General features: G+C 44.9%; 2 protein-coding genes across 3 annotated transcripts in view; both read left to right on the forward strand.

The window, feature by feature from the left end:
• Positions 1–5,441, forward strand: part of LOC132826515 (Kv channel-interacting protein 2-like) — a 111,441-nt gene extending 106,000 nt beyond the window's left edge. For both annotated transcript variants that reach the window (XM_060842477.1, XM_060842479.1), the window contains 2 exons: positions 4,625–4,687; positions 5,210–5,441. In XM_060842477.1, coding sequence (XP_060698460.1) covers positions 4,625–4,687; positions 5,210–5,257 — 111 coding nt within the window. In that variant the 3' untranslated portion in view covers positions 5,258–5,441. The remainder of the gene's footprint in view (positions 1–4,624; positions 4,688–5,209) is intronic.
• A 10,140-nt stretch (positions 5,442–15,581) lies between these two features.
• Positions 15,582–24,672, forward strand: part of cpn1 (carboxypeptidase N, polypeptide 1) — a 31,109-nt gene continuing 22,018 nt past the window's right edge. The window contains exons 1-2 of the mRNA XM_060842200.1: positions 15,582–15,804; positions 23,128–23,324. Coding sequence (XP_060698183.1) covers positions 15,582–15,804; positions 23,128–23,324 — 420 coding nt within the window. The remainder of the gene's footprint in view (positions 15,805–23,127; positions 23,325–24,672) is intronic.

Below are 24,672 nucleotides of genomic sequence, written 5' to 3' on the forward strand. Positions count from 1 at the left end.
ACCTTATTGTGGAGGGAAGGTTATTGATGAAGCAACTGAAGATGGTTGGGCCTAGGACACTACCCGAAGGAACTCCTGCAGAGGTGTCCTAAATCTGAGATGACTGACCTCCAACAACCACAACCACCTTCCTAAGTGGCAGGTGTGATTCCAACCAGTGGAGAGTTTTGCTCCCTGATTCCAGTTTTGCTAGGACTCCTTGATACCACACACAATCAAATGCAGCCTTGATGTCAAGGGCTGTCATTCCCACCACACCTCTGGAATTCAGCTCTTTTGTCTCTGTTTGCAACAGAGGAAGTAATAACGTGAAGAGTTGAGTGGCTCTAAGCAGAAGCTGCTTGATAGCGCTGTTAATGATGCCTTCCATCACTTACTAATGATGGAGAGTAGACTGATGGGGCAGTAATTGGCTGGATTGGATTTGTCATGCTTTTTATGTACAGACATACCTGAGCAATTTTCCACATTGTTGGGTAGATGCCAGTGTTGTACAGGAATGGCGTGGCGAGAGGAGCAGCAACTTCTGGAGCACAAGCCTTCAGTACTATTGCCTGAATGTATCAGGGCCCATAGCCTTTTCATTATCCAGTGCCTCCAAATGTTTCTTGATATCACGTGGAGTGAATCAAATTGGCTGAAAACTGTAGACTGTGCCAGAAAGGAGGCAACGATGGATCATCCACTCTGCTCTTCTGATTAAAGATTGCTGCAAATGCTTTAGCCTTCTATTTTGCACTGATATGTTGGTTTCTTTCATCATTGATGATGGGGATATTTAAGGGGCCTTCTTTTCCTGTGAATTGTTTAACTGTCCACCATGCTGGATGTGACAGAACTGCAGAGTTCAGATCTAATGAGTTGGTTGTGGGATCATTCTGTCTATCATTTGCTGCTTATGTTGTTTGACATACAAGCTGTCCTGTTTGGTAGCTTCACCAGATTGACACCTCATCTTCAGGTATGCCTGGTCCAGCTCCTAGCATGCCCACCTGCACTTTCCTTTGAACCAGGGTTGATTCCTTGGCTTGATGGTAATGGTTGAATAGGGGACATGCCAGGACATGAGGTTGCAGATTGTGCTGGAGTACAGTTCTACTGCTGTTGATGGCCCACAGTGCCTCATAGATGCCCAGTCTTGAGTTGCTATATCTGTTCGAAGTCTGTCTCATTTAGCACAGTGATAGTGGCACACGACACAATGGAGGATATTCTCAATGTGAAATTGGGACTTCATCTCCATAAGCACTGTGCTTTAGTCATTCTTACCAATACTATCATTGACAGATGCATTTACAGCCAGCAGATTGGTAAGGATGAGATCAAGTATGTTTTTCCCTCTTGTTAGTTCCCTCACCACTTGCCACAGTCCCATTCTAGCAGCTATGTCCTTGAGGACCTGACTAAAGTACTGCTGTCAAGTCACTCTTGGTGGTAGAAGTTGAAATCCCCCACCCAGAGTACATTTTGCACCCATGTCACCCTCGGTGTTTCCTCCAAATGTTGCTCAACATGGAAGAATACTGGTTAATCAACCGAGGGAGGACAGTACGTGGTAATTAGCAGGAGCTTTCCTTGCCCCTGTTTAACCTGAAACTGTGAGACTTCATAGAGTTCAGAGCCAATATTGAAGATTCTCAGATCAACCCTGTCCTGACCATATACCACTGTGCTGCTGCCATCTTTACCGGGTCTGTCCTCCCAGTGAGACAGGACATATCCAGGGATGGTGACGGTGGTGTTTGGGACACTGTCTGTGAATATGACCGGGTTAGGCTGTTACTTGATTAATATGGTGAGACAGCTCTCCCAATGTTGGCACTAGCCCCCAGATGTTAGTGAGGAGCCCTTGCAGTGTCGACAGAGCTGTTTCTGGCATTGTCCTTCCAAGTGCTTAGGACAATGCTGGTGGTCCACCTGGTTTCATTTCTTTGTTGAGACCTTAAGACAACTGAATGGCTTGCTCAGCCATTTCAGAAGGCAGTTGAGAGTGACTAAATTGCTGAGAGTCTGGAATCGCCTATACACCAGATGGACATTCATGAATGAGATGGATTTTTCCAATAGTCAACAATGGTTTCATGGTTATCAGTCGATTCTTAATTCCAGATATTTTTCATATAATTCAAATTCCGACATCTGCTGCGCAACAATTCAATCCCAGATCCCCAGGACATTACTTGGGCTCTGGATTAATTGTTTAGCGACAATACCACTTGACCATCACCTACTGCTGGGGACACTGTCGAGAGAGAGCTGTACCTTACTTTAGAGCAGTAGAAGGAGCTTTACTCTGTTTTGAATATCGCCTAACGTACACTCACACCCCAGCTGTAACTGTCCTGGGGGTATTTGAAGGAGGCAGCATGAAGGGGACTTTACTCTGTAAATAACCCCACACTGCTGTACCTGTCCTGGGAGTGTTCGATAGGGATAGTTAGAGGCAGCTTTACTCTGTATCTAACCCCAGGTTGTATCTGTCCCAGGGGTGTTTGATAGGGACAGTTAGAGGGAGCTTTACTCTGTAGCTAATCCTATGCTATATCTGTCCTTGAAGGGTTTGATGAGCTCATTAGCACAAGCACAGCAACAGGAAATATTTACTTGACAATTTTGATACAAGTATAGAGTGAGAACCACATCTGTTTTTAAAAAATCTACAATGATAACATATTAAGAACATATGAAATAGGAACAAAAATAGGTCCTTTGGCCTTTCAAGCTTGCTCCAAGATTCCAGTTGTTATTTTCCTGCAGTATCACCATATTCCGTGATGTCATCAGCATCTAGATATCTATCGTTATCCGACTAGAATGTAACTCAATGACTAAGTATAATGGAACTCAATGACTAAGCTTTCACTGCTCTCTGAGGTAGAGAATTCTAAAGAATCACCCACCTCTGAAATTCTTCCTTATTTCAGTCCTAAATTTATTCTGAGACTGTTCCCTGGTTCTTGACAGTCCTCAGACAGGGGAAACCGCCTTCCTGCATCCATCCTGTCATGTCCTGTAAGGATTTTGTGCACTTCTGTGAGATCACCTCTCATTCTTCTAAACTCCAGAAAATACAGGCCCAGTCGCTTCAATCTCTCCTCAATGGGACAATCCCATCCTCCCAGGAAGCAGTCTGGTGAACCTCTGCTATCTAGACAGTATATCCTTCCGTGGTTATGGAGACCAGGCTCAACGCACCAGTTGCCAGCTCATCAAGATGATTTACACTGCATGCTGTGCTAGTGCTACTGTTTGGTGACCTATAAACCACTCCTTCCAAAGTTTGCTGCCCCTGAGCTCTTAATTCCTGTTCTTCTGATCGAAGATTCTCTTGTACTGATCACAGTCTTTATTATACCCTTCAATAATATTCAGTTTCTAGCCCTAGTCACCTTGGAGTTACATCTCTGCAATAGCGACTAAGTCATTTTTCTATGATGTCGGTGTTGCTGGCAAGTCCAGCATTTGTTACCCATCTCTAACTACCCTGATTAGGGCAGTGAAGAGTGAACACATTGCTGTGAGTCTGGAATTACATGTCGGCCAGACCAGCTAGGGATGGTTCATTAATGTCCTTCCCTAAAGGACATGTGTGAACCAGATGGGTTTTCACAACAATCAATAATAGTTTTGTGGTTACAATAACAAAGACAAGCTTTCAATTTCAGATCTTTACTAAAACAGTTTAAATTCCCACAAGTGACATTTGAACCAATTCTCCTGGGCATTAGCTTAGGCCTCAGGATTATTACTGAAAATGTGTTGCTGGAAAAGCGCAGCAGGTCAGGCAGCATCCAAAGAGCAGGAGAATCGACGTTTCGGGCATGAGCCCTTCTTCAGGAAAAGGGCTCATGCCCGAAATGTCGATTCTCCTGCTCTTTGGATGCTGCCTGACCTGCTGCGCTTTTCCAGCAACACATTTTCAGCTCTGATCTCCAGAATCTGCAGTCCTCACTTTCTCCTCAGGATTATTAGCCCAGCCAAGTTGCCACTATGTCACAATTTTGTCCATGTACTTTTTTGTGCTGTTCATTTTCCTGTGCTGTTGTGAGTGCTGTATGTAGTCAGATAGAATGCCTTTAATTATACTTTTTCCACATTTTTCCAAATTTTGATCCCATTAAATTGTGGGCAGCATGTGGTGGTTCAGTGATTAGCACAGCTGCCTCACAGCACCAGGGACCCGGGTTCAATTCCGGCTTCGGGCAACTGTTTGTGTGGAGTTTGCACATTCTCCATGAGTCTGCATGGGTTTCCTCTGGATGCTCTAGTTTCCCCCCAAAATCCAAAGATGAGCAGGATAGGTGAATTGGCTGTGATAAGTTGCCCACAGCGTTCAGGGGTGTGTAAGTTATGTGCATTAGTCAGCAGTAAATGTAGAGTAGTAGGGTAGGAGAATGGGTCTGAGTGGCTACTCTTTGGAGGGTCAGTGTGGACTTGTTTCCACACGAAGAGATTTAATGATTCTCAATCCCAGCATTTATATCTGCTGCCTTGCACTTTGTTACCACATTCATGTTTCCCATTCTGAGTTTTGTTTTTCTTGTATCTGAATTCCTTTTTGGGTTTGCACCCCATGACCAGCTCATGATTAATTTTCACTTTGTTCTGGATATCTCTTCCACAGAAAATGGACAAGAATCGAGACGGAGTTGTCACCATTGAGGAGTTTATTGAAACCTGTCAGAAGGTGAGACACTAAACCCCCGGGTGTAATGTCTATATCCTGGTGAGACATGCATTCCCAGGTGAGACACCAGAGTGAACAATAAGAAACATGTAACACAGAAGAGAATATGACCTTCACTTGGATCCTGTATATTTTATTTGTATTATCTTGTGATACACGAATAACTTTGAATTCTGAACAGTGATTCTGCTCCAATTTCCAACCTCATTCCCCAATCCTCACTCATCACTTTCTATCCCAGTCAAACGATTCTGCTCATTCCATTTTGATCTGTATAAGTGGGAACTGTGTGTGTGTGTGTGTGAGAGAGAGAGAGCTAGGTGTGTGTGTGTGTGAGAGAGTCAGAACTGCATGTGTATTTGTGTGTGTGAGAGAGAGAGAGAGAGAGAGAGAGCTGGGTGCGTGTCTATGAGCTGAGTGTATGTATGTGAGAGAGCCTGGGATTTGTGAGTCTGTCCTGTGTGTCTTTGTGTGTCTCTGTGTATTCCCGCTAATTTTTTCTTCTTCTGTTTCTTTCTCTAGGATGAAAATATCATGAAGTCAATGCAACTTTTCGAGAATGTTATCTAGAGGTCAGAGGTTGACCTGACTCCTTGCCCTCCTTCTTTGGCAGTCGCCTTGATTGAAAAACTTTTACTCAGATCCTGGATTTGTCCACTGGGTGCCTACACCTTCTCCTACCATCACTCATGTGGTTGTGGTGGGAGGAGCTGGATTGTAGGTCTTTCTAAAAAGCACTGAGAGAGGGGAGGAGAAAAGGACCCATGCAACACACACTTTGTACTTTTCTCAGAACCCAAGAACTGCTTGAGAACATGAAGGGTGTGGCATCAACAATCTTCCTGGAAATGTGGCTGTGAGACTCACATGCCAAGATACACACACCGAACACAGGCTGCTCTTCACAGCATGTTACTATAACAAACTATTAGCATCTGTATACAATAATACCAGATATATGGTACCAAAAATAGTAGAAGTGCTATCTGTGTTCCATCCGTCATCTGCTAGAAAATGCTGGGCCCACTGACCGAAATCTTCTCTCTGCCAAAAGGCTTTACTACCCTTTCAGCTCTCCAATAACATCCCAACTGGTCGAATCAAAATGGCATGCAGAAGTATAGAGCTTTATTCTGTATCTAACCGTGCACTGTAACTGCCCTGGGAGTGTTTGATGAGGACAGTGTAGAGGGAACTTTACTCTATACCTCACCCTGTGCTGTATCTGTTCTGAGAGCCTTTGGTTGGGTCAGTGTGTAGGGAGCTTTACACTTAATCTGGCCCCATCTTATGCTGCTCTGGGGTACCGGGACAGTATTGAGAGAGATTTACTCTGTATCTAACACCGTGCTGTCCCTGCCCTGAGAGTAGTTGATGAGTACATTGCAGAGGCAGCTTTACTCTGTATCTAACCCTGTGCTGTAACTGCTCTGGATGTGTTGATGGGGATGATGTAAGGGAACTTTACCCTTTATCTAAATCCATGCAGTAAGTGCTCTGGAAGTGTTTGATGGGTGACTGTAGAGGGAGCTTTATTCTGGACCTAATCCTGTGCAGTAAGTGCCCGGGAGTGTTTAATGGGTCAGTGTATAGGGAGCTTTACTCTATGTCTAACCTTTCTAGTGAGTTGGTTGGGGGGAATGTTACTGCTGACATTTGGTATTTGGTGCTTAAGTAAGTAAGTGCTTCCATCTCCTACAAGAACAACCCTGCCATTTTAAAAGATGTTTAATCAGACATTTCTGTACATTCTGACAATTTCAGATTTGTCTCAAATTTACATATGATTTCAAGATCCCTCAATGGTTATTTGCAGCGAGGCTTCACCATATCACCGGTGGTGTCTAGCAGGGTTGGAATCAGTGGTCTGCTGATTCACAATAACTGCCAATGAGAACACTGACTGCATGAAGGCCGGATGAAAAATAGAGCAATATTGTTCAATATTTACATCAATATAGAATTGGAAATTGGTTCAACATTGGATGATCATTACTTGTGGAATGTTACTACAACAACAGCTTACGCATATAGCGCATTTGACAAAGTGAAAATCTCAAGAGCATTATCAAACAAATTGACCTGGAGCCTCAATAAGAGACTACGGGATAAGGGTCATGAGGAGTTTTCAAGGACAATTTTAAAAGATTAAAGGGAGTGAGGGTGAGTTTTGATGAGGGTCATCCAGGGCTTAGAGTCAAGATGGCTGAATTCACAGCTATTCAAATGATAGGAGAGTTAGAAAACGAGGGATATGCAAAGGTTAAAACTGGAGGAATGTTGGTATAGTAGAGGGTGGGAAGGGATTACACAAATAGGATAGGTCAAAACCATAAAAGGATTTGAACACAAGATTGAGAATTTCTCACTTGGCATGAAAAATGAAAGAGATCCCTTTAAAAGACAGAATCGTTAGTCCACCAATCCAAGGTAAGGTTGAATAGAATGGTTATTAAGTGGGCCTAGTCTCAGAGTGTACCAAAGGCACTATTAAGCTCTATCAATGCTCCTGCCTGTACTTACTTAGTTTTTCCAGGGGAGATGTAAGAAAGGAGAAAAATCAAATCATCACAGGCCTGTGGCCTGATGTAGACTGTCATTGGCCCAATCCTGCACCTACCAGTAAGCAACAAGCAAACTCTACTTCTCAAATGTCAGGCAGAGATTAAAGGCAGAGACTCATAGCGTTTACCCTTACCATTGACTTTCCAAATGACAGAAATGATAATGGCTGAATGGGTAAGTCATTGCCTGTTGTGAGTGAATATGAATCTCAATGGATACAATTTAACAATGGCGCTGTTAGAAGGAGATGTCACAGAAAAGAAAAATGTGTTGCCAAAAGTTGTTTTTTGTCTTATATTCATTAGGACAAATGCAAGAATGCCAAATTCTCCTCCTCCATGGCAACACCTCAGCTAATAAAAGATGACTAGCCAATCAATCAACACTTTTTTTTTCTCTTGCAGTGTACATTGTTGTGATAGTTTGAAAACTGGCATTCTTCCAACTGTCCCAATGAATAAAAAAAGAGACAACTTCGTATGTAGACAGACCGACGAGGGGAGAGGCCATTTACTCTGCAACGAGCCAGGACAGGTGTCAGATCTCGCAGTGGGAGAGCACTTTGGTGAAAGTGATCACAACTGCCTCACATTTGGCATAGCCTTGGAGAGTGAAAGGGGCAGTTACCAAGGGAAGATATTTAATTGGGGAATAGGAAATTATGATGCTATCAGACAGGAGTTGGGAAGTACAGACTGGGAGCAATTGTTCCACAGAAAGGGCACAACAGACATGTGGAGACTATTTAAGGAGCAGTTGTTGCGAGTGTTGCACGAATTTGTTCCTCTGAGACAGGTAAGAAGGGGTAAGATTAAGGAACCTTGGATGATGAGAACAGAGGAACTTCTCGTCAAAAGGAAGAAGGCAGCTTACGTAAGGTGGAGGAAGCAAGGATCTAGCACAGCTTTAGAGGATTACAGGCTTGCTAGAAAGGAGCTTAGAATTGGACTGAGGAGAGCCAGGAGGGGGCATGAAAAAGGCTTGGCAATAAGGATTAGGGAGAACCCAAAGGCATTTTACTCATACGTGAGGAATAAGAGAACAATCAGGGAGAAGGTAGGGCCAGTCAGGGATAGTGAAGGGAACTTGTGCGTAGAGTCTGAACAGATAGAGGAAGCCCTAAATGATTTTTTTGCTTCAGTTTTCACCAAGGAAAGGGAACTTATTGTAAATGAAAACTTTGAGGAGCTGGGATACAGTTTTGACCAGATCAAGATTGATGAAGTTGATGCGCTAGAAAGTTTGGAAAACACTAAGATTGATAAGTCCCCAGGGCCAGACCAGATTTATCCTAGGCTGCTCCGGGAAGCAAGAAAGGAGGTTGCTAAGCCACTGGCGAGAATATTTGCCTCCTCACTCTCCAAGGGAGTCGTACCGGAGGATTGGAAGGAGGCGAATATTGTTCCTCTTTTCAAGAAGGGTAATAGGGAAATCCCTGGCAATTACAGACCAGTCAGTCTTACATCTGTGGTCAGCAAAGTTTTGGAAAGAATTCTGAGTGATTGGATCTATGACTATTTGGCAAAGCATAGCGTGATTAAAGGTAGTCAGCATGGCTTTGTGAGGGGCAGGTCATGTCTCAAATCTGATTGAGTTCTTTGAGGAGGTGTCAAGAAAGGTTGACAATGGTCGAGCAGTGGGTATGGTGTATATGGACTTCAGCAAGGCATTTGATAGGGTTCCCCATGGTAGGCTCATTCATAAAGTCAGAAAGTATGGGATACAGGGAGACTTGGCTATCTGTATTCAGAATTGGCTGGCTGACAGAAGGCAAAGAGTGGTTGTAGATGGAAAGTATTCTGCCTGGAGGTCAGTGTTGAGTGGGTCCCGCAGGGCTCTGCTCTTGGGCCTCTGCTCTTTGTAGTTTTTATAAATGACTTGGATGAGGAGGTTGAGGGTGGGTTAGTAAATTTGCAAATGACACTAAGGTTGGAGGTGTCGTCGATAATATAGAGGGCTACTGCAGGCTGCAGCGTGACATAGACAGGACGCAGAGCTGGGCTGAGAAATGGCAGATGGAGTTCAACCTGGATAAATGCGAAGTGATGCATTTTGGAAGGTCGAACTCAAATGCTGAATATAGGATTAAAGACAGGATTCTTGGCAGTGTGGAGGAGCAGAGGGATCTGGGTGTGCAAGTACATAGATCCCTCAAAGTTCTCACCCAAGTGGATAGGGTTGTTACGGAAGCATATGGTGTTTTGGCTTTCATTAATGGGGGATCGAGTTTAAGATCCACAAGGCTTTGCTGCAGCTCTACAAGTCCCTGGTGAGACCGCACTTGGAATATTGTGTCCAGTTCTGGTCGCCCTACTATAGGAAAGATACAGCGGCTTTGGAGAAGGTGCAAAAAGGTTTACCAGGATGCTGCCTGGACTGGAGGGCTTGCCTTAAGAAGAAAGGTTGAATAAGCTCGGACTTTTTTCTCTGGAGAGAAGGTGGAAGAGAGGAGACCTGATCGAGGTGTACAAAATAATGAGAGGATAGAATCAAAAGCCAGAGACTTTTCCCAAGGGCAGGACTGACTGGCATGAGAAGTCATAGTTTGAAGATATTAGGAGGGTATAAAGGAGATGTCAAAGGTAGGTTCTTTACGCAGAGAGTTGTGAATGCATGGAATGCATTGCCAACTGTGGTGGTGGGAGCAGAGTCATTAGTGACATTTAAGTGACTGCTGGACTTGCACATCGGTAGCAGTGAGTTGAGGGGTGCGTAGGTTAAGTTACTATATTTTACATTAGGATTAAATCTCAGCACAACATCGTGGGCCAAAGGGCCTGTTCTGTGCTGCACTTTTCCATGTTCTATGTTCAGAAACATGTCCTTACTTGCAGTGATATTAGAGTTCCATATGACCAAGTGATCGCTAAGGAAGTGAAGATGCCAGAGGTAGGGTGGTGCAAATCATTTTATAAATGAAAGGAGTGGGTGGGGAGGGGTATAACATTTTGGAACAAAGGGATTTCAGAAACCACATTTCCACGCTCGTTTAAAAACTGTTTTCCACTATTCTTGTTGGTTTTGAAGGTTGAACACAGGATCATGTCTTATTTCTGGGACCCCAGAATGTGAACCTGAATTGCGACAGATGGATCAATACTTGGGGCGAGCGAGGCCTTCCGAGTTATTGATCGGGTCTGTTTACAAATTTTAACCATTTGATTGCTTTCCAGTCATACAGGCCTTTGCATTACACAATTAAACATCTCACAAAACTGTTCTGCATGATAGACAAAGACTTCATTCGAATTTCCTGCTCTACATATGAAGAAAGCTCTTGTTGGGTCTTGCCGTTAATCAACGCAGAAAACTAAACAGAGGCAGAATTTAGACTGGGGTTTCAGATCTGGCTGATGCTTTCACGAATATAGAAGTGGCCTTTCCAGTTTGAACAGCACTGGAGTAATTTTGAGCTGTGTTTTAGTGAGTTGAGGCAAGGGTGAGGAAAGCAAAAGTGTAACCAACTATATGCACAACCATCTGCCACTCCAGAATGAAGGGCCTTACTTGATGCGAGAAGCTCAGCTGTTCTCCTCCGAGAAGAGTACATCAAGAGGCAATTTCCTACGTGGAGAAACCACAAAGCCTACAGATATTGTTCAAACTCGTCTTGTATAGTTCAGGCTTAATATGACCAGTGCATTCTTTTCCAGGTTTTAACTATTCTTACCCTCCAGTTAGAGGCGTTCACAATTGTGAGGAGGCCAGAGACAGATAGGTAGATGGTTCAGAACCAGAAGATACTGGTATAAGGACTGCTAAAAGTGACATGAGGGAATCGTTTTTCAGCAGTTAGAATACGGAGAGTGGTGGAGACATTCAGCCAATCTGACAGCATCTGTGAAAATGGAAACTTTCCCTGAGAGTGCTTATAGGAAAAATGTAAAGGGATCTTTATTTTCAGTTGAAATTATTAGAACAAGCTTAACTCTGTGTCTGATTCCATGCTGTACCTGTCCTGGGAGTGTTTGATGGGGACAGTGTCAAATGCATCTTATTCTGAATCTACGCTGTGCTGAATGTGACCTGGGGAAGTATTTGAGGGGGTCAATGCAGAGGAAGCTTTATTCTGCACCTAGCCTATTTTGTACCTGTCCTGGGAGTGTTTGATGGTAACAGCATCGTGGAATCTTTACTTTCAGTTTAAAAGAGTAGAAAAAAACCTTATTCTAGATCTACCCCGTGCTGTATGTGACCTGGGAAGGTTTGATGGTTACAGTGTAGTGAAAGCTTTACTCTGCGGATGCCCCCATGCTGTACATGTCCTCAGCATGTTTGATGGGGACAGTGTAGAAGAAGCTTTACTCTGTATCTAGCCCCATCCTATAGTGTTCCATTTTCTCATAGCATGAAAGCTACACTGAGCAAAACACAAATGATTAATGAAGGAAGTATAGCTCTGTGGTGACTGCTTGTTGTTTCTGTGGGGTTTAGGGAGTGGCCTAAACTCACCTGTTCCAAGCTGCACTGCCTGATTCATCCTCACAATCCACCCTGGGTGGCCTAAATGTGGTCACTGGGTCCAACACAGGCACCGGGCGATCCAAGGAAATCAGTAAGATCTGCCCTTCACCAGAGATCATAAGAACAAAACACACAGCAGCAAACGTAGGTCATTCAACCAATCACTGACATCATAGCTGACCTGATAATCCTTGACTTCACTTTTCTGCCTTTCCCCAGAACCCTTGATTCCCTTACTGGTCAAATATCTGTCTATCGCAGCCTTGAATAATGACCAAGCCTCAACAGCCCTCTGTGGTAAAGAATTCTCTGAGAGAAGACATTCCTCCTCATTCCTGCTTTAAATGTACAACCCTTTATTCTGGAATGGAGATGACATGAAACGTAATGATGGAATACTGCGTCCTTTAGCTGTGAGCAATGATTTCATTCATTCATTGCCTGTGTGGTCCAATTGGTGCTCTTGGCCCCTTGAACTGTCCAGTGCCTAAGTTCTGCCAGGTAACCCTATGGCAGTTCCTGGGAATAATCTCTCTTCCTTCAGCCCCCTCCAAGATATCTAGCATCTACTTTTGAAATCTGCACAAAATCTCTCAGATTCTGTCCACCTAGATTTGCCAATAGGTCCCGAGAGAGTCACTCCCACCCCAAATCGTCACTCTCTGGTGGACAAGACTGTTTACCCAGGCCCATATCCCTACTGTTGTGATGCTCCTTTCTCTGGCCACCGAGCAGCGACTGCTCCCCACCACCCCGCCAGGCGCCACACCATCCATCCACTGACACTTTCACGAGACACTTGAGCCAAACACCTGTCTCTGTCAAGGATCTCAGTGAATCTGCGTGACCTCCAGCCTGCATGGTCAATCCGGATAACGGACTGTATATGAGGGTTTGTGACGGCATGTACTGTTCCAATCATGTACTGAGGTCATTCTGTAATTTCAATGTGCAATGATCTCCTTCGCCCTGCTAGATTAACTGCTTAGCCATCCAAATATGTATATTTTGTAAGAAAAATAAATAAAAATTATAATTGCTATGCAAAATGAAAGTTACTTGTCTGCATTCCAAACGTCGCTCACCTCTGATATTTTACACAATGGTTTATGAAATTGTCAGACCTTTCCTGTCAACTTATATCCAGGATTATGACAAAATGTAAATATTTACACTGGAAACTGCCCATGTAAACTTGTTACTCCTTGAGGCTGGGAATTCTGCAATGAGTAACTTCCCAATTCCTGTCCACCATCTACAAGGCACAAATCAGGAAGGATTGTGTATGAATACTCCCTGCTTGCCTGGATGAGTGCAGTTCCAACAATAATCAAGAGGTTCCACACCACCCAGGATAAAGCAGCCTGCCTGGCTGGAACCACAACCACCATCTTTAATATTCACTCCCTTCACAATCAATGCACCGTTGTGGCAATGTGTTCCATTCTTAGATGCACTTTCTTAGTTCCTTAGACAGCATTTTCTAAACCTGCAACCTCTAACATCCTGAAGGACAAAGGCAGCAGATACATGGGAACACTGCCACCATCTACAAATTCATCTTTGAGCCATGCATCATCCTGACTTGGAAATATATTGCTGTTCCCTCAGTGTGGCCGGGTCAAAATCTGGAACTCCCTCCCTTGTGGCAATGTGGGATCAGCTTCATGATATTAAAAACTCACTAGCACCCATTTCAGTGATGCTTACATCACCTGGACTAACAATTGCTGCTCACCTTCTCTCAGGGTGAAGTAGAAGCTGAAAATAGCTACCTACTTGCCACTGCACCATTGGATAGATAAACAAAAGCCCTGCCAGAACACCTCTACCTTCCCATCTTGGGAAAATCTCTGTAGGGCAGAATTGAAGGATAAAATCTTCGAGTAAAAAATGAGGTCTGCAGATGCTGGAGATCACAGCTGCAAATGTGTTGCTGGTCAAAGCACAGCAGGCCAGGCAGCATCTCAGGAATAGAGAATGCTGCCTGGCCTGCTGTGCTTTGACCAGTAACACATTTGCAGCAGAATTGAAGGATACACAAGATTTAGACACATTGAACTGTTGCTATTCTGTTGGCAATTTGCCCAGCAAGTGACAAATTTTAACAGTACCTTTCAACCTCAGAATATCTCAAAGCGCCATATCATTGACTAAAGGGTTTGTTTTTAAGTGTAGATACAGGTAATGTAGGAAATATAGCAGCCCATTTGCAGCTATGTTCTTAGTGAGAGGGCTAAATATCAGCGTGGTCACCTGGCATAACTCTCCTACTGTTTTCGAAAACAGAGGCATGGAATTTTTTTAGAGCAACCTGAGAGGGCAGGAGTTCAGCATCTCTTCTAAAAGACGAGATCTGGGACCGTGCATCACTCCCTCAGAACTGCAAACCAGAAGGTTAGTGAGTGGGGGGATTGAGCTCACACACGTTCTGCCTCAGTGATAAGAGACAGCTGCCTCTCGCCGTAAGCTGCAATGGTGAAATGTCACGTAGTTCAAACTGAGACATGCTTCAATCAATTGGAGAGTGACACAGCCCAGCCGTGAATACGCTGAGGGTGAAAGGTATCCTCAACAGACAGTGGCCTATGAGATTCTTCAGCAATATTCTGTCCAGTCACTCGCCCCATTGTCAGGGTCCTTTCCTGGTACAAAGTTGAGTACTGAATTTTAGAAATCGGCGTGATTGGCTGTAGGCCTCAAAGGGTTACTTTCTCTGTTATGATTATGAGTTTGTGGCATCAGCCGACCATTGACCCACTGATTATGAAACACCCACTGCAACATCATTCCCAGCGGCCTTGCGACAGCAGGTAAACGCGGTCAAACAGTGGAGTAAACAACATATCAAATAATTACACTCAGACCATGGACCTATCACCCAAAACGCTGGATTAGGTTCCAGTCCATAAATCACTCAGGACTATATTTTATTCTAACTCCTCGATTAGCTTCCAGTCTGTAACTCACTCCTGGGGTTCTGTTATTAGATTAGATTACTTACAGTGTGTGAACAGGCCCTTCGGCCCAACAAGTCCACACCGACCCGCCGAAGCGCAACCCACCCATACCCCTACATTTACCCCTTACCTAACACTACGGGCAATTTAGCATGGCCAATTCACCTGACCCGCACATCTTTGGACTGTGGGAGGAAACCGGAGCACCCGGAGGAAACCCACGCAGACACGGGGAGAACGTGCAAACTCCACACAGTCAGTCACCTCAGGCGGGAATTGAACCCGGGTCTCAGGCGCTGTGAGGCAGCAGTGCTAACCACTGTGCCGCCCTATTCTATACATGAACCACCCCAAACTTCTCGGTTAGATTCCAGTCTGTACCTCACTCCCAGGTATCTGGTGCTCTTTATATAACCTCCCCTGAACCCCTGGATTAAATTCCAGTCTGTAATTTACTGCCAGCGATCGTTACTCTATACATAAAGCAACCTGAACGCGGTCTCTCCCGAAGACTTTAAAAACAGTGAGCTCTTTAACCAAACTTTTGGTCTCCTATCAAAATATCTGTTCTGGGACGCTGTCAGGTTTGTGTTTATTCCCGCTCTTGTACAGCAACTTCGGACGTTCGCGTGGCGAGGATGCTATGGCAATGCAAGTTGTTGTAGAGTATGAATGAAAAAGAGAGGCGCTTTTCTGTAAGTGGTGCAGTGGCTAACGTTAGGACAGAAGTGCCTGCAGCTTTTTGGGAGGCGCTGTCCCTTTAAATAAAGGGACCTGCCCTGTGATTGAGCGGTGCCTGTTGCAGGTTCGGGGAGGGTAGGAGCTGCCTGTGATAGATAGAGGGGCGGGTTTTGGTGCTAGTGACTGGGGGGGGGTGGGACAGACAGGAGCTGGCAGTTTGGAATATGCAGCCCGGGCTCTGGAAGCTGGCGGTGCTGACGGCACTGCTGCACCCTGTGCTGCCGCTGGAGTTCCAGCATCACCGGTACCCGGAAATGGTCAGTGCGCTGCTCCGGGTCCAATCCGAGTGTCCGTTCATCAGCCGCCTCTACAGCATTGGCCGCAGTGCCCAGGGCCGGCACCTCTATGTCCTGGAGCTCAGCGACAACCCCGGCATCCATGAGCTGTGTGAGTACCAGGGGCTACACAGCTGGAGGGAGACAGACCATCTCCGACCTCATCCCCAAACTCCACTTCACTCCAGTCTCAACCCACCAAAACTCACACCAAATCCCACCACCGCCTTACCAAAACCCACCCTCTCTGCTAAATGTCACCCTTTTCCCCCTAAAGCCTATCCTCATCCCTGCCCCTAAACCTACATTCATACCAAATCCCACATGACCCTCCCAACGTCCACACTCTCCCCTAAATCTCACCCTCACCCCGACCCTTTTCACCCAAAATCCACCCTCTTCACTTATCTCTACCCGAAAGGCCACACTCACATCAAATCACACCCTCACTCTCCCAAATCACATCTTCAATCTCACTCTTATCTCCAAAATGCTCCTTCTCACCCCCTCACCAGCACCACTCCACTATCTCTTCCCCCACTGCCCTCCCCCCATCATCTAACTCCAACCATTTATGCTCCAGTGGTTCCCTGGTGATATTTCCTGATTTCCAAATTTCCTGTAGATGACACAGATGCTCTAGCCCAAATTTCCCTCATTCCTAATTCCCGCATTGTCCACCTGAATCCTCTTGTATTGGAGCATTTACATCAGTATCCATTGTGATTCTTTTTCCCCTTTGTTCTTCTCTGTGCTTTTGTTATGTTATGTGACCCTTCCTCCCTTCTCCCCAGACTGTTGGTTTTGTCATATTGCGACTTGACAACCCACTGCCCTCTCTTACCCCTAGCCCTCTGCGGCTTCTACGGTCCTCCCCCTCCTTTTAGTCAGTTGGCATCTTTTGGGGGTCCAGATGAATTTGGAACCGAGAGCTATGAGGGAGAAGTTCCTAAGATTGGAAGTGAGATCCCTCTCAATCACAGCACCAGATCCACTTCCAATTCAGCATCAGAACTGACTGGGTGTCCCACTGATATTTGAGGCACCCTCAACTGTTTTTGAAGAAGATGTGGTTTAGTCTGATTCTTTGGGCCAACTGTGGAGGGCAGACTCCATCAGAGCTCGTCCGAAATACCAGTTTTAGTTTCTGTCTTGTTGCTTTAAACAACATATTGCAAAACCATCAGTGTTCTTTCATTGAGAAATATGGGTCAAGAATCAAACGCAAAAGTCAGGAGGCTATTCAGCCTCTCCAGCTGATTCTATGGGAATAGAAGCAAGCCATTTAGTCCTTTGAACCTGTTCCACCATTCAGTTAGATTGTGGCTGATCTGCACGTGTACATGCAATCATTAATATTCCTATTTAACCAAAACTTGTTGTTCTCAGTTTCTTGTTTTTCTGTCCTCTTTCCCAACCAGCTTCGGAAATTCCCTCGAAGGGGGAAAGAAAGAGTCCAGAGTTATTAGAAAGATGAGGTGTTTGAGACAAAGCATGATGGTTGGGTTTTAAGGGTAGAGATCTGGGTGCTGTCTGGGCTGGAGATGCTCATGAAGACTCAGGTAACAGAGGAGAGTATGCCAAACTGTGTTCCACAAGTTGGAGGTTGGTGGTGTTCAGGGGCATGGGGTGTAGGGCAAAGGGGTTAAAGTTCAGGAAGAAGAAGAGAAGGAAGCAGTACTGACGAGGTCAGGACAGTCACTACTGCCTATAATGGATGGTGCTGGTGTCGAATTGCCTCCTGCAAGTGTCAAGCAGCAGATGTCTTTGAGTAACAGCAAGACAGAATGGGATGAGAGGACAGCAACAACTGAGAGATTTCCATTCTTTATCGTTTGCTCTAGCTCCAACAGATGCTTCAACCTGTGTTTAAACCAAAACATTTTCCGCTGCTCCCTAATTACTGATTGAATAACCGCGAGCTGGGTAAATGCGATACTGAATTCTACTGCTGATACTGCTTATGCTCGAAACGTCGAATTCCCTATTCCTGAGATGCTGCCTGGCCTGCTGTGCTTTGACCAGCAACACATTTTCAGCTGTGATCTCCAGCATCTGCAGACCTCATTTTTTACTCGAAGATTTTAACCTACTGCGAATCCTCTTGCAAGGATGCCTTCCTTGAAGAAGCTGTCTTCCTCCCTCTCTTAGCCTGCTTGGCTACTCTCTCTCATTCCTGATGAAGGGCTTATGCTCGAAACGTCGAATTCCCTATTCCTGAGATGCTGCCTGGCCTGCTGTGCTTTGACCAGCAACACATTTTCAGCTGTGATCTCCAGCATCTGCAGACCTAATTTTTTACTGAATTCTACTACCAGGGTCATGGGCTATACCCTAGTTTAGAATGGCTGATTACCAGTAATGAACAAGATCTCAGGTTCAAAGATGAAACGCTGAGGGATTTAAATTGAAAGAGGATATAATAAGCAGAAAGGATTTATGGGGCTACATTATATCATTAATACACTTAGGAATGGATCAGGAGGAGACCATTCAGCCCCTTCAGCCTATTCCATCATTCTATGAGAGCATGGCTGAACTGTGATATAACTCCACTTTCATTCATATCCCTTAATATCTTTGGTTATGAAAATGCCATCCAGCTCAGATTTAAAAATATGAATGTATTCAGCATCAATTCTTGTTTATGGTAGAGAATTCCAGAGTTCTATTGATCTTTGTGTATAGAAATGTTTCCTGATTTCACTCCTGGAATATAAGGCTCTCATTTTAAGACACTGCCCAAGACCTAGATTCCACAGATCAGCAGAAACAGTCTGTCTCTGCCTACCCAACTGTTCCCCTTAATGTCTTGAATATTTCAATTACATCAACCCTAACTTGCAAAATCCCAATCCAAGTTTGTCTAAACTCTCCTCATAATCTAATCTCGAGTATCTTGGTGTACTTATGATAATTAACACTGCACCCTCCAAGGCCAGTTGTTCTTTCCCAGAGCTGCTCACTGTGACATCAGGTGTGTCTAACCTTGGTTTTGTGCAGCTGAAACAAACACAGAAAAATGCAAGAGAAACTCAGCAGGTCCAGCAGTATTTGTGGAAAGAGAAACAGAGTTAACATTTCAAGTCTGGCATGACTGTTAGAACTCTTTGATGTCCAACTTGTAACTCCTTGCATTCTAGATCTTGAGAGATACAGGTCAGCATTCTACTAGCCTTTTGTTCAAAGGCATTTGTTTAGGATATTGCAATGATCTGTGTCCCTGGAACTCCAAGTCTCTTTGGAGTTTCACCGTTTAAGGCATTTCATTATTTAGAAAGGATTCTTTTGAACCGTTTTCACATTCAATGTAGATATCATGACTCTTTGCTGTGTAAAATCCATTTGTTTAATCTATCAACATCTCTTTGAAATGTTCAACTTTGATCTGCACTGTTGGCAGTACCACTTTGTCATCAGCAATTTTTGATTTGTAACTCTACCCCACCATCTAACTCATTAATACCTGCAGTGAATAGCCAAGGTCTCAGCACAGAACCCCAGTGTGACTTCACCAGTCACATCCTATCATCTAAACAGTGCTGCTGTAATTGTGTCCCTGCGGAGATGGTGAATGATTAGCGCTGTTTGTCTGGTGGAAAGGGGCAGGAACAACACTGATAGAACAGACACATGAGGAAGGACAATGAGAGGTTTTAGGGTGGAGGGGAACAGTAAAGGTAAAGTCACCATAGTCTTACCAGACTATAGGGGTCCTGTCTCATTAGAGAGAGAGAGAGAGAGAGAGAGACGACTGGTGGTGGTTTACCCAGAGGGTCACCATGCCTCAGGCGAGAGGAAGGATTGAGAAGGAGAGTCTTTTGTGGTAACCTCAGCTGGTGTGGGAATTGAACCCACACTGTTAGCATCACTCTGCCTTACAAACCCACTGTCCAAGCTGTAGCACCTCATGCAGCCTCTAGTTCTTCTCCTGCTCTGATCAGTAGATGGATTTTTTAATTTGATTTATGCGCTGTCATGTCTGTGTGTGAGAGTGAGGACATTAACCCATGCTACAATCCAGCTCTGAGCGTCCAGTGTGATATCCCTCTGCCACAGCCAGTTTGGCCTGTATAATACATAGGTAATAAACAAGGAATGGGCTGCAGATAAAGAGGAAGGAAGACTGCCTAATCCAGGAACACTGTATCCTAATCGAGGCATCACTCCCAGACTAACAAAACAAGTGTCAGTAACCACAGATTAAATCCTAGCAATACAGCTAACAGTGTCATTACCTGCTCCAACGAGTGAGGCTTAGTGTCATGTTTCTTTTGAATAGTTAAAACAGGCTGTTTCTGCTTTTATTCACTCTGTGGTTGGCCACTCAGTCTCCCTCTCATCCCAGCCCACCCTCCAGCTGTGGTGAGCCCACAGGACCATGAACTTGATCTCTCAGCTTTGCTGGTCCAGAAACGTCTGCACTCTGTACTTTGTATGCCTCACAAGAGAGGACTCACTGTTTCCGAGTGAACCCTGCACAAAGACTGTTGGTGTCTAGCAATGTGTGCAGATTGGCAGTAACCCAGGGCTGCACAAAGCCCCTACCTGTTAGTTGCTCTACACCACCCGCCCAGCCCCGCCTCTTCTCTTGGGGTCCAAAGTATTCACTCAAACTCATGCTGCAATCTCATTCAAGGAACACTATCATGGAGACTTCAGAAACCAGATCAGGCCATTCAGTCATTTAAGGCTGCTCCAAATTTAATTCTTTTAATTCAATCCTAGGATGTTCAGATGGGCCAATGGGCTGAGAAGTGGCAGATGGAATTTAATTTAGATAAATGTAAGGTGCTGCATTTTGGGAAAGCAAATCTTAGCAGGACTTATACACTTAATGGTAAGGTCCTAGGGAGTGTTACTGAACAAAGAGACCTTCGAGTGCAGGTTCATAGCTCCTTGAAAGTGGAGTCGCAGGTAGATAGGATAGTGAATGCGGCGTTTGGAATGCTTTCCTTTACTGGTCAGAGTATTGAGTACAGGAGTTGAGAGGTCATATTGCAGCTGTACAGGACATTGGTTAGGCCACTTTTGGAATATTGCGTGCAGTTCTGGTCTCTTTCCTATCAGAAAGATATTGTGAAACTTGAAAGGGTTTAGAAAAGATTTACAAGGATGTTGCCAGGGTTGGAGGATTTGAGCTATTGGGAGAGGCTGAACAGGCTGGGGCTATTTTCCCTGGACTGTCGGAGGCTGAGGGGTGACCTTCTAGGGGTTTACAAAATTATGAAGGGCATGGATAGGGTAAATAGACAAAGTCTTTTCCCTGGGGTCGGGGAGTCCAGAACTAGAGGGCATAGGTTTAGGGTGAGAGGGGAAAGATACAAAAGAGACCTAAGGGGCAATCTTTTCACACAGAGGGTGGTACGGGTATGGAATGAGCTGCCAGAGGAAGTAGTGGAGGCTGGTACAATTGCAACATTTAAACAGCATCTGTATGGGTATATGAATAGGAAGGGTTTAGAGGGAAATGGGTCAAATGTTGGCAAATGGGACTAGAATAGGTTCGGATATCTGGTCAGCATGGACGAGTTGGATGGAACAGTCTGTTTCCATGCTGTACATCTCTATGAGTCTATGTTTCCAAGTCAGGATGGTGAATGGCCTGGAGGGGAACTTGCAGGAGTTGGTGTCCACATGTATCTGCTACTCTTGACCTCCTCGATAGTAGTGGACTCATAAAATTGCGTCTGATTCTCCACCTCAACTCCACCTTACTGCATGATCCCTGTAACCACTGACTAGGATAGAGAATTCCACAGGCTCCCCATTCTCTGAGCAAAAAAATTCTTTCTCATCTCAGCCTGAAGTAGCTGAGCCCTTATTCTGGGCTAAAAACAGTTAATGCTGTGCAGGTCTGGCAGCAACTGTGGAGAGAAACAGAGTTTCCCACATCCTGAGATCCCAGTTCTGGGGCTGGAGCTTTTGCCAGTAAGGGGGGAAAGTTGCCCAGCTCACCATACCCACCTCAGCAGAAAGCACACCACTCTGAACTTGGCTCCATGGTGGAGACATGGGGTAGGTGTGGGATGAAGACACCACCCCCCTCCCCACCACCACCACCACCAATACCACCATCACCAGCTCGGAATGGCTGAACAGGAGTGGTTAAAACGCCTGCCCAGTTCCCAAGGGACTCCATTCCAGCTGTTTGGTTACATTTTAGTCTTTCACCTACACCCCATGCTACCTCATTGAGCAGTCTACAGCTAGTTAAGATGAGAGGAGAAAGATTTAAGAAAGACATGAGGAGCAACCATTTTACAAATGCAGCAATTCTTGTGTGGAACGAACTTCTAGAGATTGATGCGGGTACACTTACAACATTTAAAAGATATTTGGATATGTACATGAATAAGAAATGTTTGGAGGGATATTGGCCAAGCGCAGGCAGATGGGACTAGTTTAGTTTGGGATTGTGGTCAGCATGGACTGGTTGGACCGAAGGGTCAGTTTCCATGCTGTATGACTCTGAGATGAACTCTGGGCACCATTGTTTCAGAAGGAAGCTCCTGTGGATGAGGGAGTTGGGTAATGTAGAGAGTGGGAAAGCTGGGGTTATTCTTCTTGGTGTAGAGAAACTGACTTGACAAAAATGCTCAAAATCAAGAAAACATCTGATAGTCAGTAAAGAGCAAATGTTTCCAGTGGAAAATGGATCAGTAATCAGAGGGACACAAATGGAGGGTTATTGAAAAAAGTATTAGAGGTGGAGTCGGGTATGTAGAAATACGGTGGAGGCGGCTTCAAATAAGACATTCCAAGAGGGCACTGAATGGTTATTTGGCTAGTAAAGGTGTGCAGGGTTATGGGGAAAAGGCACTAAATAATAGAGATAATGCAGGGACAAGAGGCTGAATGGCCTCCTTCTGTGATTCCAGGATGAGGAGAATTCTTTTGTCAGCTGTTGTGGTTCTGTTCGCCGAGCTGGAAGTTTTTGCTGCAAACGTTTCGTTCCCTGGCTAGGGAACATCATCAGTGCTATTGGAGCCTCCTGTGAAGCGCTGCATTAGCACAGGGGGCTCCAATAGCACTGATGATGTTCCCTAGCCAGGGAACGAAACGTTTGCAGCAAAATCTTCCAGCTCGGCGAACAGAACCACAACAACGGACACCCGAGCTACAAATCTTCAACCAGACTTTAATCTTTTGTCAGCGTATTGTTGTGATTGTGAGTGTTCAGCCAGACCAGGAAATGGAAGGCTCAACAATACATTCCAAAAGAATATGTACTTAATGGAAACAATTCTACACTCTATGCATTAAAGAGCAGGAGAAGTGTGACTGATAGCACTTCAAGTAGCCAGTACAGGCATGATGGGCTGAATGTCTTCCTTTTAAACTGTATCCTCGTCCAAAAGAGACGGAGATGGCCAGGAACAAGCTGACATGAGAAGGTTATTGCTGCTGCTGATGTCACCTCCTGTGTTTGCAGTGGAACCGGAGTTCAAGTATGTTGGCAACATGCATGGTAACGAGGTGCTGGGCCGTGAACTGCTGATCCAGTTGGCACAGTTCCTGTGTGACGAGTACAACCGTAGAAACCCACGCATTACCCATCTCATCCACGAAACCCGGATACACATCCTGCCCTCCATGAACCCCGACGGGTATGAGGTGGCAGCTGATCAGGTAAATGTTTCAACCAGAGTTGCTTACGGATTCCTGTGGTTAGACTTTGAGACTGAGAAGACGTCTATTGACTTCTGTCCAGAGACAAATGAGGCAGACACTTACATCTGTTTTTGTAGCTGTTTGTTTTTCTCTAAAACAGGCCCCCGGCCTGAAACCAGAGGTTGTAGTTAGTGTCACAGAATCATGCAGCATGGAAAGAGACCCTTCTGCCCAATTTGTTCATGCCGACCACCTATCCCAAACTGAATTAGTCCCATTTGCACGCATTTGGCCCCATATCCAAATATATTTTAAATGCTATAATTATACCTTTCTCCACCATTTCCTCAGGCAGCTCATTCCATATACGCACTATCCTCTGTGTGAAAAAAGTTGCCTGCCAGGTCCTTTTCAAATCTTTCCCCTCTCACCTTAAATGTACGTCCTGTAGTTTTGGACTCCCTACCCTGGGGAAAAGACATTGGCTATTCACCATATCCACACCCCTCATGATTTTATAAACCTCTATAGGGCCGCTGACACCCCAGCCTATTCTGTCCCTCCTCATAACTCAAACCCACCAATCCTAGCAACATCCTTGTAAAATCGTTCCTGCACCCTTTCTGGATGAATAACATCCTTCCTTTAGCAGGGGGACAGAATTAGACACAATATTTTAAAAGTAGCCTCACTAATGTCTTGTGCAGCTGCAACATGATGTCCCAACTTCTACACTCAATGTGGTGCCAAGGACTGGGACACTGACCCATTCTTACTGCCTGCCATAGGTGTGTTGACAGGTTAATAACCAACTGTTTGCTTGTGCTTTCAATGCACCTTTAGTTACCAACAAGCCCTAGAGTGGGACCTGAACCTAGAGCTGTAGAGGCAGGAATGCTGCCCACTCCACCACAAGACCTCTCCCTGGATTTTGGCTATGTTTTGTTATTTATATCCAGAAGGGTGATCTAAATGGCTTTCTTCTGCCACCCATGGTATTTTTTCATTCATTAACCACTACCACTAAATCGCTCATGGTCCAAATGATTAATTCATGGCAAAGCCTGTTAAGGGCAATGCAATAACACCAAAGCTGACGGAGAGATCGGGAAAGATGGAGTGGATTAAATCAAAATGGAGCTGAAGGAAGAGATAAAGCACTCAATCCCTTGTGTCATCACCTTTCTCCAAAAGCATCATCTCTGCATTACATTTGAGTCCGGGTAACATTAGAGAGGGAACACGTGCTGTTCATCAATACCTTTAGAGAGAGAGGTGGGCATGCCGGGGATGGAGTGGTTTATTTCTCCATCCAACTCTATTTCGATTTAGACTCCCTACTCTCCTTTATGTGCCCCACCTCTCA

The sequence above is a fragment of the Hemiscyllium ocellatum genome, chromosome 22 (genome assembly GCF_020745735.1).
Source record: "Hemiscyllium ocellatum isolate sHemOce1 chromosome 22, sHemOce1.pat.X.cur, whole genome shotgun sequence".
NCBI lineage: Eukaryota > Metazoa > Chordata > Chondrichthyes > Orectolobiformes > Hemiscylliidae > Hemiscyllium > Hemiscyllium ocellatum.